The 14407-nt window shown below is 45.5% G+C and overlaps 1 protein-coding gene and 1 long non-coding RNA gene across 3 annotated transcripts in view; one reads left to right on the forward strand and one right to left on the reverse strand.

Annotated features, from left to right (window-relative positions):
• The window catches only part of LOC310695834, a 205193-nt gene extending 201827 nt beyond the window's left edge, over positions 1 to 3366 (reverse strand). The window contains exons 1-2 of the long non-coding RNA XR_014520264.1: positions 3147 to 3366; positions 1977 to 2224 (exon numbers count right to left, since the gene is read on the reverse strand). This is a non-coding gene — a long non-coding RNA (uncharacterized lncRNA). The remainder of the gene's footprint in view (positions 1 to 1976; positions 2225 to 3146) is intronic.
• Positions 1 to 14407, forward strand: part of PIWIL2 (piwi like RNA-mediated gene silencing 2) — a 72358-nt gene that overhangs the window by 2133 nt on the left and 55818 nt on the right. For both annotated transcript variants that reach the window (XM_083480376.1, XM_083480375.1), the window contains exons 2-4: positions 1351 to 1549; positions 7287 to 7365; positions 8773 to 8896. In XM_083480376.1, the coding sequence (XP_083336502.1) occupies positions 1355 to 1549; positions 7287 to 7365; positions 8773 to 8896 (398 nt within the window). In that variant the 5' untranslated portion in view covers positions 1351 to 1354. The remainder of the gene's footprint in view (positions 1 to 1350; positions 1550 to 7286; positions 7366 to 8772; positions 8897 to 14407) is intronic.

Consider the following 14407-nt stretch of genomic DNA (forward strand, 5'->3'; position numbering starts at 1 on the left):
TCTAACTCCTGGCACTCCCTTCATGGATCACTGCCTTGTCGTGGCTCAAGTAACTCAGACATCCATGGGTTCACGAAGAGTCGGACATGACTAATCGACTAAACAACAACTCCTGATGCATCTCTTTACCATTCTTACTGTGAAATATATCCTTTCTCTTTAACTTCCATAAGACTCAGAGTGGCAGTTTAAAAGGGACAGGGATGATATTAAATAAAGGCACATTCTGCATCTGTTCCTGAGCAGAGTTATATACCCAAAAGACAATATTTTTGGGAAGGTGGGAGAGTACAGTATTTTAAACCAAGCCTAAGAAATACACACACTACCACAAGGCTACCTCAGTCTTGGGGTGCGGCAGGACATCCAAGTCACCATTGCTTCAGGTTTTCTGGTTCCCTTGTATTGGCAATAAAATCTGCCTCAGGTAGGAGGAAAGGTGTAGAGTCCACCTCAGCCACCAACTTGGATGGCTTTAAAGGAGGATTTGTTGCCCACCTATCATCTAACATTGGTGCTCCCAAGTCCCAAAGCTAGGTGCTGCTGAAACAAAGGAGAGGGACGTTGTTTCAGCAGAAGTTTCAGTGCAACCCCCTTCATTATCAGAAGTCGATATGTGCAGCCATGAGGATGATGATCTGGTCTGTGTTGCTGAAAAGGTTCCTCAACCCTGGCATATGCACTGATACAACTCATTCAAGGAATCACCCCATAACCAACAGTTTCCCTGAATTTGTGGAAAAGTACAAACATTTTATTTCCTCTCAAAATCCTCTCTAATTGGTTATATAAAAGTTTCACTTTCATGCCTTCCCCCCCTCCCCACCCAAAAAAGTTGGAATTTTAGTTTGGTGAATATGCAGAGGGTTCTCTTAGAATAGTGTCTTTGAACACATTAGCTAGTCACTGAACTGTATCCCAAAGCTCTATGGGGAGAGGGAATGGTTGTTTAACCAGTTTTAAGTCAGGTGTATCTGTGCTCATTAAGGTCTACCATTGTTGGTGCTTAGGCTGTTGTTGGTCTGTGTGGGCCATTTTGTTCTGCATTATTCTCTGAGGGAGGGAGGTGTTCATGGGGGCGGGGAGTTGGAAGTACATTGTAGAATGATGAGAACCTAATTCTTGCGAAGGTCTTTCTTCACTAAGGAGAGTGATAGGAGACCTAGGGTTGGGGGGTGGCAATAAAATGAGATGTTGATGGTGGTAGAGGTGGATTGTGCTAGTCTTGGTAGATGGTTCAAGGGCATCTTTGTAGTCTTGTTTCAGACTTAATTTGGCATGGTGAACTGGGATCACTATAGAGAGCCCCTTGCTGTATGCTTCTGAAATGTGTTTTTCCCCCTCAAACAGTATCATGTATCCCACAAGACCCCCATTTCGGGGTGGTGCATCTTTCCACATGCCTCAGAGTGGCCGTGTGCCTGAATTTCCACCACAGCTGCTTACGATTGAAGATAATGTATACAGTAGAGAAAGGTCTATTCCTTCAGCTGGTAGGATGCAAAGAGTATGCGAGATGGTACAGAAACAACCAGGACATTTGCAGCAGGTAAATATACAACTTTTATAATCTCCAGCAGTGATACTTTGCTGGAAAGTGGTTGGCCAGTACCTGCAGGTTCATGCTAAAACTAGATCCCTTGTTCTTTTGGTACACAATGCTGTACAGGGAGATGTTACATGGCATACTTGGGTTCACTATACAGTGGTGTCTCGCAAGACGAAATTAATTCGTTCTGCGAGTTTTTTCGTCTAGCGAATTTTTTGTCTTGCAAAGCACGGTTTCCCATAGGAATGCATTGGAAATCAATGTGTTCCTATTGTCAAAAAAAGTCGAAACAAAGCCAAATTTGGTACAACAAGAGTTTATTAACTGCTCTTTAAAGTCACACATACTGTAAAGAGCATTTGAAAAACTGAAGGAACAATAAATTAAGTTTCTAAAAACATTTAAAAATCAACAAAGTGTACAGTACATTTTCTAAGACTCTGGGGGACAACTCGAAGAAGGTTTCTCTTCCACTCTTTGCTTCTTGCTGAGGAACCTGTCCATGGTCTGCTGCTTCATCCGCCTTTTCAGCAGCTCCCTGAAAGGCGACATGACCGTCGTATCAAAAGTGTTCGCATGGTCATGTGCCACGTGCTTGTTAGGGTGGTACCGCTCTGCAAAAGCCTGCACCTCCTTCCACTTCTGGCAAATGTCCCTCAGTTCTTTGGAGGACAGCTGTTCCTCAGTTGCTTCCTCCTCTTCCAGCAAGGCCTGCTCCTGCGCAACCTCTGCCTGCAGTTCGACCAGCTCCTGGGTGGTCAGCTCATGGTCGTGCTCCTCCACCAGCTCGTTGATGTCCTCCTCTGTGACCTCCAGGCCCATGGTCCTCCCCGAGGCAACAATGTCCTGCACCACTGTTGACTCTGGTGCATCAGAGTCACTTGGTGCCACACAGGCTGCGCCAAGCGCAATTCAAATTTCTCTGGCTGATCCCGTTCCAGGCCGTGGTGATCATCTTCAAGCAGGTGACGATGTCGAAGTGGTCCTTCCAGAATTCCCGCAGGGTGATGGTGGTGCAATCAGTCACCTCGAAGCATCGCCTGAAAAGCTCCTTGGTGTAGAGTTTTTTGAAATTGGCGATGACCTGCTGATCCATCGGCTGGAGCAGTGGCGTGGTGTTAGGTGGCAGGAACATGATTCTGATGAAGCTGAACTCCTCCAACAAGTCCTCCTCAAGGCCTTTAGGATGAGCAGGAGTATTGTCCATCAGAAGCAAAGCCTTCAGCGGCAGGTCGTTGTCCAGCAGGTACTGTTTGACAGCAGGGCCAAAAGCAAGATTGACCCAGTCCACAAACGGCACACGTGTGACCCAAGCCTTACTGTTGGATCGCCACATGACACTCAGCTGCTCCTTGTCGACCTTGTGTTTCTTGAAGGCCCGTGGGTTCTCCGAGTGGTACACCAGCAGGGGCTTGATCTTCAGGTCGCCACTTGCGTTGGCACAGAAGAGCAGGGTCAGACGGTCCTTCATGGGCTTGTGGCCAGGCAACTTGGCCTCCTCCTGTGTGATGAAAGTCCTTTTGGGCATCCTCTTCCAAAACAGCCCGGTCTCGTCGCAGTTGAAGACCTGCTGTGGAACGTAGCCCTCCTTCTTCACAACCTCCAGGAACTCCGCTGCAAAGTCTTCAGCCGCAGGAACATCAGAACTGGCAGCCTCTCCATGCCTGACCACGCTGTGGATTCCAGATCTTGTCTTGAACCGGTCAAACCAGCCTCTGCTTGCCTTGAAGACCTCTGGCTCGCCTGAGGTTCCTGGCTGTTGCCGGACGAGGTCTGCGTGCAAGACCTTGGCCTTCTCACAAATCACGGCCTCAGTCACTGTCTCCCCTGCACGCTGCTTCTCTTCTAACCAGATGAGCAGCAACTTCTCGACCTCCTCCAGAACAGCTGGGTGGTTCTTCACGATCCTGGTGACTCCCTTGGCTGCATCAGTCGCAAGGATCTTCTCCCTCATCTTCAGGATGGTGTCGATGGGTTCCTGCCATATTCCCTGGCGAGGTCTGTCACACGCATTCCACTGTCGTGCTTCCGGATGATCTCCTTCTTCATTTCCAGCGTCACCTTCTCCTTCTTCCTCTTGCCGGCCTCCGCAGCAGCAGTCTTCTTGGGTCCCATGGCAGCACAGCTCCTACCTTCGTAAACTCAGAAAAAGAAATAATCAGCAATTCAAACCCAGAACCAAGTCCTTGAATTCCAAACACCCAACCCAAAATCCAAAACCCCCCAAAAAAGTTTTTAAAGTTTAACTTACGAAATGGCTGCAAATCACCAAAGTCTTCAAAATCCTCAAATGGCTGCAAAAGAAGTTTTGGAAAAGCTTTAAAAATCACCAAAGTCTTCAAAAACCTCACCTGTTCCCCCAGCCACCCACTCACCACACAGAAATTGCAAACCCCTCCCCAACTGTTGCAAACCCCTCCCCCAACTGTTGCAAACCCCTCCCCAACTGCTCCCCCAGCCACCCACCACACAGAAATTCAAACTCAGAATTTTTTTTTGAAAAGCAACATGGCCCAATGGTCACAGAAAATCATAAAAATTTTTAAAAAAACCACACAAGCTCCCAGATTCTTGCAAACCCCTCCCCAACTGCTCCCCCAGCCACCCAGCACACAGAAATTCAAACTCAGAATTTTTTTTTGAAAAACAACAACATGGCCCAATGGTCACAGAAAATCATAAAAATTGAAAAAAACACACACAAGCTCCCAGATTCTTGCAAACCCCTCCCCAACTGTTCCCCCAGCCGCCCACCACACAGAAATTCAAACCCAGAATTTTTTTTTACAAAAACAGCAGAGTGCCCCAATGGTCACAAAAAATCATAAAAATGCAGAAAAAAACCACACAAGCTCCCAGATTCTTGCAAACCTCTCCCCAACACCAAGTCCTTGAATTCCAAACACCCCAACCCAAAATCCAAAAACCCCCCAAAAAGTTTCAAAAGTTTAACTTACCAAATGGCTGCAAAAGAAGTTTTGGAAAGCTTCAAAAATTCAGCAAAGTCTTTAAAAAGCTCAAAAAGGCTACCACACCGCGTGCTATGTGTTGCTCCTCAAAGTCAAGTCGCAACTGCACCTCTTCAAGCAATGCACCCTGGGTATTAACGGTTTTACGAAAAAGGAAACAAACTTGCAAGACGTTTTCGTCTTGCGAAGCAAGCCCATAGGGAAATTCGTCTTGCTAAGCAACTCAAAAACGGAAAACTCTTTCGTCTAGCGAGTTTTTCTTTTTGCAAGGCATTCGTCTTGCGGGGCACCACTGTAACTGATAGGAGGAATGTTTCTTCTCTGTAGCGAATTCTGCTGTGTGTCCTGCATATTAATAGCTGTTGCTCAGTCATCACTTAGAACACGAGAAAAGGAAAATGATTTTAAAAGATAGGACTTTTCTGTTAAGTTAGCTTCCCACTACCCCTTTACTCTGGAATTGCCATACTTTGATTTTGATTGTTCACTACTTTTTTATCTTTTAAATATATTTTATTGAAAATATTGCAATTAAAATAAAGTGGAGGAATATCTGGATGACATGGTTGCTAGCTAATTGCAGCCTTTGCTGTCCTGTTCCCCCACTTTTGGTAATAAAATGCAATTGTAGTACAGTGATACCTCAGGTTACAGACGCTTCAGGTTACAGACTCCGCTAACTCAGAAATAGTACCTTGAGTTAAGAACTTTGCTTCAGGATGAGAACAGAAACCAAGTGGCGGCGGCAGTGGGAGGCCCCATTAGCTGAAGTGGTACCTTGGGTTAAGAATGGACCTCCAGAACGAATTAAGTTCTTAACCCAAGGTACCACTAGTTATACCTCATGTTGCGCCCGCTTCATGTTACGTGTTTTCGTGTTGCGTCCTGTGGCAACCCGGAAGTACCAGAACGGGTTACTTCCGGGTTTCGCCGCTCATGCATTTGCAGAAGTGGCATTTCGGCTTGCATCAGTTCCATGTTACAGACGGGCCTCCAGAACGGATCCCATCTGTAACATGAGGTTCCACTGTATCTTTTTGCTTGTTTTCTTACCCTCCCTCCCTTTAATAAAAAGGGAGAGATTGGTGAGATGAGGGCTTTGTTGGGGTGGGGGGAATGGAGGGGAGAAGATTTAGCTGGCTGCCTTAGGCTGAAATAGGAGGTTGGGTACCATGTGAGAATGATGGGGAGGGTGTTTTTCAGTAAGCAGTGGAAGCAAATGCGTGTCAACTCACAAGCAAGCCGTACTGAACTCAATGGAGCTTACTCCCAGGAAAGTAGAAGTAAGTTTAGTTGAACTCAGTGGGGCTTGTGCATGCACAGATTCCACTTAGACCTCTGAGTGGGGAAGCAGATGCAACTTGAAGAGTAAATCACTTAAACTACTCGTAAATTAGTTGAAAATGTATTAAATATAACGGATGGAAGTTTGTTTATTTTTATAAAATCTACTACTTCCTTACATTTTAAGGCCCTCCTTAAATGAAAAGCGCGGCATACCCTCCACCACTGCAGGGAGGTACAGCGGCATCCTCTGCCTCCACAGGGAGGCGCAGCAAGGCCCTCTGCTACTGCTGCGAAGCGCGGCGCACCCACTACTGCCACTGGGAGGCACGGCAAGACCCTCTGCTTCTGCAGGGAAGCACGACACACCCTCTGCCACCACAGGGATATATATTGTGATATATCATGATATCATGATATTTCGCTCATGATAAATTGTGATGTTGAAACCCAGATATTGCCCATCACTACTTGTGAGTCATGTTCTAGGAGGATCTCACTACAGCCTAGGTCATTACTGAATAGTGTGGCGCTATTAGGGCTGGATGATGCCAGCTTTTCAACATTGCGATGTCTCACCAGCTAAGCATAGCGATGTAGTGATACAGTGTGATGTTGAAAAATGGAGGGAGAAACAAGCAGCACCAGCCCTGGCCCTGCAAGGTTCCTGGGTAAAGCCAATGCCACTCCTGCCAGTACCTGGCACAGGGAGGAAGGAGGCAGTGGAGAAGGCAAGTAAGGTGCAGGCAAGCCCCACCCGCTGAGGGAAGGCGGCATTGTGCTCTAGCCCAGAACGATGTTTCAATACATTGCCCAGGCCTACATGTTATATTAAATTGCAGTTTGGAACATTCTAGAGAAATGTGGAAAAGCAAGGTTTCAGTAAAACTAAAGGGTTCTAGTGTAGAAACATTGTTCAAGGATACATTGTCAAGTGTAAAAGTGAATCTTTTAAAACTGGCTAGATTTTCCTACCTCATTCAGAAAGGGAGATTTATTTTTATTTTATTTTTTAGAATAATGGGCGTTCTCTTTTGTATTTGTATTTTGTGTGTGTAAAAATTAATTAATTAAAATTTGTATTTTGAAAAGACACTCAAGAAGAACCTTAAATAAAACATGGCTAGAAAACTAGTTGTTTTCTGAATACTATAGTTAGATGCTTGTGGAACTAATTTGTATTGGGCAGAGAGCTTATCATGCTGCTGCTTGGGCCTGTTTGAGGGAGGGTTTTGATGTTTAATGTTTTATTGTGTTTTTACTATTCCTCTGGGCTAGGGCAACATATAGGCAGCATACAAATAACAAAATTATTGTTGTTGTTGAAAAACTTCTAGCTTAGTTTTAGGTTTGCAACTTAGATGCAGAAATTTCCTTCGTTTGCAAAACTCTCAAGAGTTATCATTGGCAGTTGTTCTAGTTGGCCTTATGCTTAACCAGTAGGTATAATGGGTAGAGTCTCTCTGTCCTCCATTCTATTTTAGGAGCATTCCACATCTACCTCGACCTTGGGTTCCATGTTCCGGGGACTTGGTTTTGAGACTGCTCCACAGCCTGCTTTGGGTAAGTTAGACCTATCACATAGGAGCTTCTTTCTTGTACTTCAGTAATGTGTGTCCTTAGGTAGTACCTACACCTGTAACAATAATGTTGCATGACGCTCCAATCCCTGAGCAGTGTGAGATGCTCAAGGTTCGTGTGTTCCTTTGGAATGAGGGACAGCAGAGAATCTGGTGTCTTTATGATATATGGTTTATTTACACAAATACAGTGGTACCCCGCAAGACGAACGCCTCGGAAGACGAAAAACTCGCTAGACGAAGGAGTTTTTCATTTTCTTAGCCGCTTCGCAAGACGCATTTCCCTATGGGCTTGCTTCGCAAAACGAAGCTTGCCCTGCAAGCTCCGGGGATAGCGGGGAAGTGCAGCGCGTCTTCCCCGCTGTCCCCGGACCTCTTTTGAAACAAGGGGCGGCGGGGAGAAGATCACTTCTCCCCGTTGCCAGCCCCGCAATCTCCGGGGACAGAGGGAAAGGCGTGTGCGCCTTCCCCTCTCTCCCCGGACCCCTTTTGAACCAAGGGGCGGCAACGGGGAGAAGCGATCTTTTCCCCTCTGCCCCTTGCTTCAAAAGAGGGGACAGAGGGGAAGGCGCGCGCGCCTTCCCCTCTGTCCCCGGAGATTGCGGGGCAGGCAACGGGGAGAAGCAATCTTCTCCCGCCGCCCCTTGCTTTAAACAGGTCCGGGGACAGAGGGGAAGGCGCGCGGCGCTTCCCCTCTGTCCCCGGACGGTCTCCATAGGAACGCATTGATTGATTTTCAATGCATTCCTATGGGAAACCGTGCTTCGCAAGACGAAAAACTCACAAGAAGAAAAAACTTGCGGAACGAATTAATTTCGTCTTGCGAGGCACCACTGTATACAATCTGAGCCTATGATGGAGGGGTTCACAGCATTAACTTCCCAAGAAGGCCTTGCTTCTCTCATAGCCACAACCTTGGATCCAAGCAGAAATCAGACAGGGCTCTGGATCTCTGCATTCCCAGCGTTCTTCATTGCTTCCAGCTTCTGACTCACATAACTGCAACTCTCTACTCCAGTCTTTGTCTTTCTAACTAACTGTGAGTTGAGGGAGGGAGCCCCACCAATTTGTCATCTGGCACAGAGCCCTTTGTTACCGTAATGGCTGATTACTTCACCAGGAAGCCAGCCTGGCTATTCCAGCAACTTTTCTTAGATTTTAACATTTGCTGGTTCCAGGGACTAGAGGGGTCTCTGCATACAACCTACCCCTCCTCAAAGCTCATAATGGTTCTAGGGACTTGGTTTTGAGACTGCCCCAAAGCCTACTTTGGGGCAGTTAACCTTATCACATAGGAGCTTCTCTCTTATACTTCAGTAATATTTGTCCTTGGGTAGTATCTAAACCTGTAAAAATAACTTTTCTATCTTGTTTTTTATACTCTATTTAGGCCGAGGCATTTTGGGTGACATCAGGATCAAACCCAAAGTGGACTGGCCAGCACAGCATGGAGAGTTTAGAGGAGGGCCAGTTGGAGACAACAAGGTGGAAAGGCAGCTTCTGGGACGTGGCAGGTGAGTAAAGTGATCCTGAGGTGAATATAGTAATTTATTAAAATTATTTATATACCCCTCTCCATTATAAAAATCTTAGGGTGGTACAGAGGGATACACATGCACGTGCACACACATATCCAAACTTAGATTAAAACACAAAATTACAGTAACAATCCACAGCAGAAAAGAAATCAATAGAACAATCAGCACTGAAAGCCTGGATTTAAAAGTTGGCAAATGTTGATGAACAAATGTGTCTTTATTTATTTTAAGTAAATATTATAAAGTTTAAATTTCATAGTTTGTAAAGAGAAATACAAAACTTAATATCATTTATCTTTTTTATCCACCTTTAATCTAAGTAAGATTAAAACATGATGCAAAAAGAAAGAAAAAGAGATGGCGACAAGAAAAAACAGATAGAAAAAGGCTTTCAAGAGGAAATAGAAAATCTATAGTTCAGAGATTGAAGAATTTTCAATTCTTCATCTCTCTGCTACTTATAAACAATAATCACTTCATCCACTCCAATATAACACCCAACAAAACCATTTTATATAAACAAACATTATTTTCAATCCCCAGATCCTAAGGTCATTTCATTTTCTTTTTCACACAAAAAGTCTGAGAGATTTCCAATCTTTAGTACATGTTAACAAGGACTTTCCTCTGATTAAACATGTCAGTTTTGCCATCTCAGCTAATTTCATTAATTTTAACAAGCATTGTTGGTAATGATGAATCTTTGTGCATATAGTCTCGCTGCTGTAATGTGAGGATGTGAGGGCGATCTGGCTGCGACATCTGTCACCCCATTGATCACCAGGGTTGATTTGGCTGATCTGGCTGGCTAGGCGGGTGTCCCCCTTCCTCCCTCACTGCTCCATGTGCGTCCCTCCCGAAGCTGCGCGCTTGGTGGAAGAGGACGACCATTCCAGATAGAAGGAGAGTACCGTTCTTTGGTCAAGGGTGTCAGGCCTGGTCGTTGTCCTCTTCCGATCACCACACAAACGCTTCTTGTTCTTTTATAACTTTTTATTGTGTATTAACAAAAAAACTTTTAAACGCTCCTTATCTTTAACTATTCTTCCTCAGAGCCACTTCTTTCAGCTACCTTCTGAGCTCTGCTTCTCGGTGACCAGCCACCCTCAAAATGGCGAAGGCGCCCTTCCCTTCGCTTTCCCGCTCTTTTCCTACCCTCCTGGCTAGAGCTGGCATGGATCTCCCCTCCTCCGAATCTGAGCTAGAACTGAACCCTTGCCTTTCCTGGGAACAGCCGGTCCCTCCCTGTTGTTCCTCTTGCTCCCTTCTATTAGATTCACTGCTCTCCTTCCCCCTTGGGGAATGCTTTCTCCCTCTGATAAACTGAAAACTTCTAACTCTTCCCTGACATCACCCCCTCCCCTCAGCCCCCCTTCCTCCTTCTCGCTCTCCTCTGTTTCTGAATGACCGAACCCTATGAACTCTTCTTCCTCGCTATCTGTCTCTTCAAAAATTTCATGAAGATGCCAGTTATGGGGTTTTGGCTTGTGGGGATATTTTCTATGAAATTCTCTCTGCAATTCTGGAACGTTAATTTTTTCTGCTGGTTCCCATGAGTTCTCAGACTCATCTAACCCTTTCCATGCAACCAAATACAATTTCCTCCTACTTATTCTTGAGTCTAATATCTCTTCCACTTCGGTCTCCTCTTCCCCCATCATGGTGGGAAAAGGAGGTGGTTCCCTTGAACTTTGATACTTATGCGCTGGTACAAACACTGACAATAAAGATCTATGAAATACAGGGTGTATTCTCATATTTTCAGGCAAATGAAGCTTGAAAGCGACTGGGTTAATTTGAGCCTTTACTTGGAAAGGTCCCAATCTCCTTGGTTCTAGCTTTTTACACTTCCCTCGTATTGGTAGTCCCTTGGTAGACAGCCATACCCAGCTCCCTACTTGGATTTCTTCCCCAACTCGCCGGTGCCTGTCTGCAGCTTTCTTGTAAGCCTCTTTAGCTTCTTCCAAATCCTCTTTCAATATCTCATGAATGCACCTCAACTCCTCTATCATTTGTTCTGCTGCTGGTACTGCTAACTGCTCCTCTTGACCTGGGAATGCCCTTGGGTGCAAGCCATAGTTTGCCACAAATGGGGCTCTGCCCGTAGACACATGCAGTGCATTATTATACGCAAACTCTGCTAGACTCAACTTCTCTAACCACCCGCTTTGCTGACAACCAGCATAACACCTCAGATATTGTTGTAGTGTTGCATTCGTTCTTTCAGCTTCCCCATTGGTTTGCGGGTGTCTCGCCGATGTGAGGCTTAGCTCCACATCTAGTAACTGCATTAACCTCTTCCAAAATTGTGATGTAAATTGGGCCCCTCTATCTGAAATGATTTGTGATGGCATACCATGCAACCTAAAAATATTATCTAAAAATATCTTTGCAGTTTCCTGTGCGGTCGGAATTTTGGTACATGGTATGAAATGTGTCATCTTGGTTAGCATGTCAACCACCACAAAGATCACTGTTTGCCTATGCGATGACGGTAGATCCGTTATAAAATCCATAGACACCACATCCCAAGGCCTTCCCGGCGTGGGCATAGGTTGCAACAACCCTGCGGGAGCTGCTCTGGGTGCCTTGGCTCGTTGACATACTTCACAACCTCTTACATATTGTGTTACTTCCTCCCTCAACTTTGGCCGCCAGAACTGCCGTGTGATCTGATACAGGGTCTTTTCTCTACCAAAATGTCCTGCAGTCGGGTTATCATGATGTTGCCTCAACACTTTACCTCTTAATTCACCTGCAGGTACATACAGCACCCCTCTCCTGTACAACAATCCATCTTTTTCTTTGAAACCTTCCTCTTCCCCTCTACCTGTTCTCAGTTCCTCCATTTTCTTTTGTGCAAACTCATCTGTTACTGTCAATCGCTGGAATTCCCTGCCGTCCACTACTACGGCTGCACACCCCCACTGATCCGATCTCATGATTTCTCGCAACTTGGGAGGTGCTTCCCCTTCCATATACTCAGGTTTGCGCGATAATGCGTCTGCACGAACGTTTTGATGCCCAGGTATGTACTCAATCCTAAAATTAAACCCAGCAAAAAACTCTGCCCACCTAATTTGCCTTTGGTTTAGCTGTCTAGCAGTTCTCCAATACTCTAAATTCTTATGATCTGTTTGTACCACCACCTGATGTGACGCCCCTTCCAAAAAATGTCTCCACACTTTAAAGGCAGCATGCACAGCTAAAAGTTCCTTATCAAATATGGTGTAGTTTTGTTCTGATTGATTTAATTTTCTAGAGTAGAATGCACAGGGTCTCCAGTCCCCTTCCTTGTCCTGTTGCAGCAGAATGGCCCCAGTAGCCCTATCAGAGGCGTCAGTTTCTACCTTTATACGCTTACTTGGATCTAGGTGCATAAGATATTTTTCTGAAGCAAACACCACCTTTAATTTATCAAAGGCCTTCTGTGCTTCCTCAGACCATCTGAATGGCCCCTTGCCTCTTAGACAATCAAGTCAGTGGCGTTGTGATTTTGAAGTAATTACCTATGAATTTAAGATAGAAATTAGCAAATCCTAAAAACCTCTGTAGATCTTTCTTAGTTTTAGGTGCCTCCCATTCCACCACTGCCTGAACTTTACTGGGGTCCATGTGCACCCCTTTGTGGGAAATGCAATATCCCAGAAACTCCACCTTTTGTGTGTGGAACTTACACTTCTCTAACTTCACATATAACCTGTTGGTCCTCAATCTCTCTAACACCTGTGTGACATGTTTTACGTGTTCCTCCATACTTTCACTATATATTAAGAGGTCATCTAAATAAGAGACACAGAACTGATCCAGTATACCTGCTAAGACGTGATTGATGAAGGTTTGAAATACCCCTGAGCCATTATGCAAGCCAAAAGGCATTACCAAGAATTCAAATGCACCATACTTAGTACAAAAACTGGTTTTCCACTCATCCCCTTCTCTGACCCTTATCAGATTATATGTTCCTCGTAGATCAAGCTTGGTAAAGACTTTGGCTGACCTTACTCTCTCTAAGAGGTCATCTATACGTGGCAGTGGGCACACGCGAGGCTTCATCTGACTGTTAAGGATTCTGAAGTCACATACTAATCTTGGTGCCCCTTCCTCACCTTTCTTTTTGACAAAAAAGACAGGAGCACCCCCAGAGGCCGTAGACTCTCTAATAAAACCTCTCTGCAAATTCTTTTGCAGGAACTCCCTCAATGCTGCAGATTCTACTTCCGACATGGCATATATCTTGCTTGGTGGCAACTGTGCCCCAGGGACTAGATCTATCTTGCAATCATAGGGCCTATGTGGTGGAAGTTTATCCGCTTCTTTTTCACAAAAAACATCCTGATAAGCCATATATTTCATTCCCCATCAACTTCCCTTCTACCTCTGTTCCCATTACTTCCACCGAGATTTGCCCCAAACAATGTGTCATACAATATATCGAACCAAAAACCAAAGACCTTTGATGCCAGGCAATCACCGGATTATGACGATTGAGCCAACTCATGCCCAGCACCATTGGGTGCCCAGCTAGTTTGGTCACATGAAATGCCCTGGTCTCTGAGTGATGACCCATATCCATTCTCATTGGTGGAGTCTCATAAGTCACTTCTCCTGAAAGTAGTGGTCTGCCGTTGATTGTTTTCACTCGCAGTGGGAAACTCAAAGGTAACAAAGCGATTTTGTGTTCCTGTACCAATTTCTGGTCTATGAAATCTGCTGATGCGCCTGAGTCTAACAACGCCTCTACCTGGACGCTGTGTCCATTGGGTAGTTGTAGTTGCACCTTCACCGTTAGCCCTGGGATAGGTGGTTCCGCGTGAGAGCCTTCTATTGCTTCTCCACCCGGCTGCAAGCTCCCATTTCCAGCCGGGGACATTTGTTTCCCTGATGCAGTTCCTTCGGGCAATTGTCTTCTCTCATGTTTGCTCCAGATAGAGACTCCCATCCTTTACGATTGTGACATTGTCGTGCTAGATGCCCTGGTTTTCCACAGACAAAGCAACGCCTTGCGTCTCTTCCTTTCCCTGCATTTCCTCTTACCATGGAAGAGGTAGTAACTGGGAGGGGTCTGGCTGCGCCTAATTCCATGGGCTCTGGCCACTCTCGTCCTGGCACGTTACCCGCTCTGCTTTCTGTACTTTCGATAATATTATTTTCCCGCCACCGTGGTCGCCATTGTTCCTTCTTTTCACTAGCCCTCCGTTCCACGCATAGGCTCAATTGCAGGCACGTTCGGACCAGAGAGTCCAAGGAACTAGGTTCTGGCATTAGGGCCAATTGGTCTAAAATCTCATTATTCAGTCCTTCCCTAAAAAGGGCTGCAACTGTTGGGGAATTCAGGTCCCATTTTAATTTCTGCACCAGCAAACTAAAGTTGGACCAATAAACTCCCACAGTGTCCTTTCCTTGTCTCATTCTCAACAGCTGCCTAGCTGTGGTTGTTTCATGCGCAGGGTCTAAGAAAATCGTGTCTAGATACTGCAGAAAAAT

This window comes from Podarcis liolepis (genome assembly GCF_965112155.1).
Source record: "Podarcis liolepis genome assembly, chromosome: 16".
NCBI classification, from domain to species: Eukaryota; Metazoa; Chordata; class Lepidosauria; order Squamata; family Lacertidae; genus Podarcis; species Podarcis liolepis.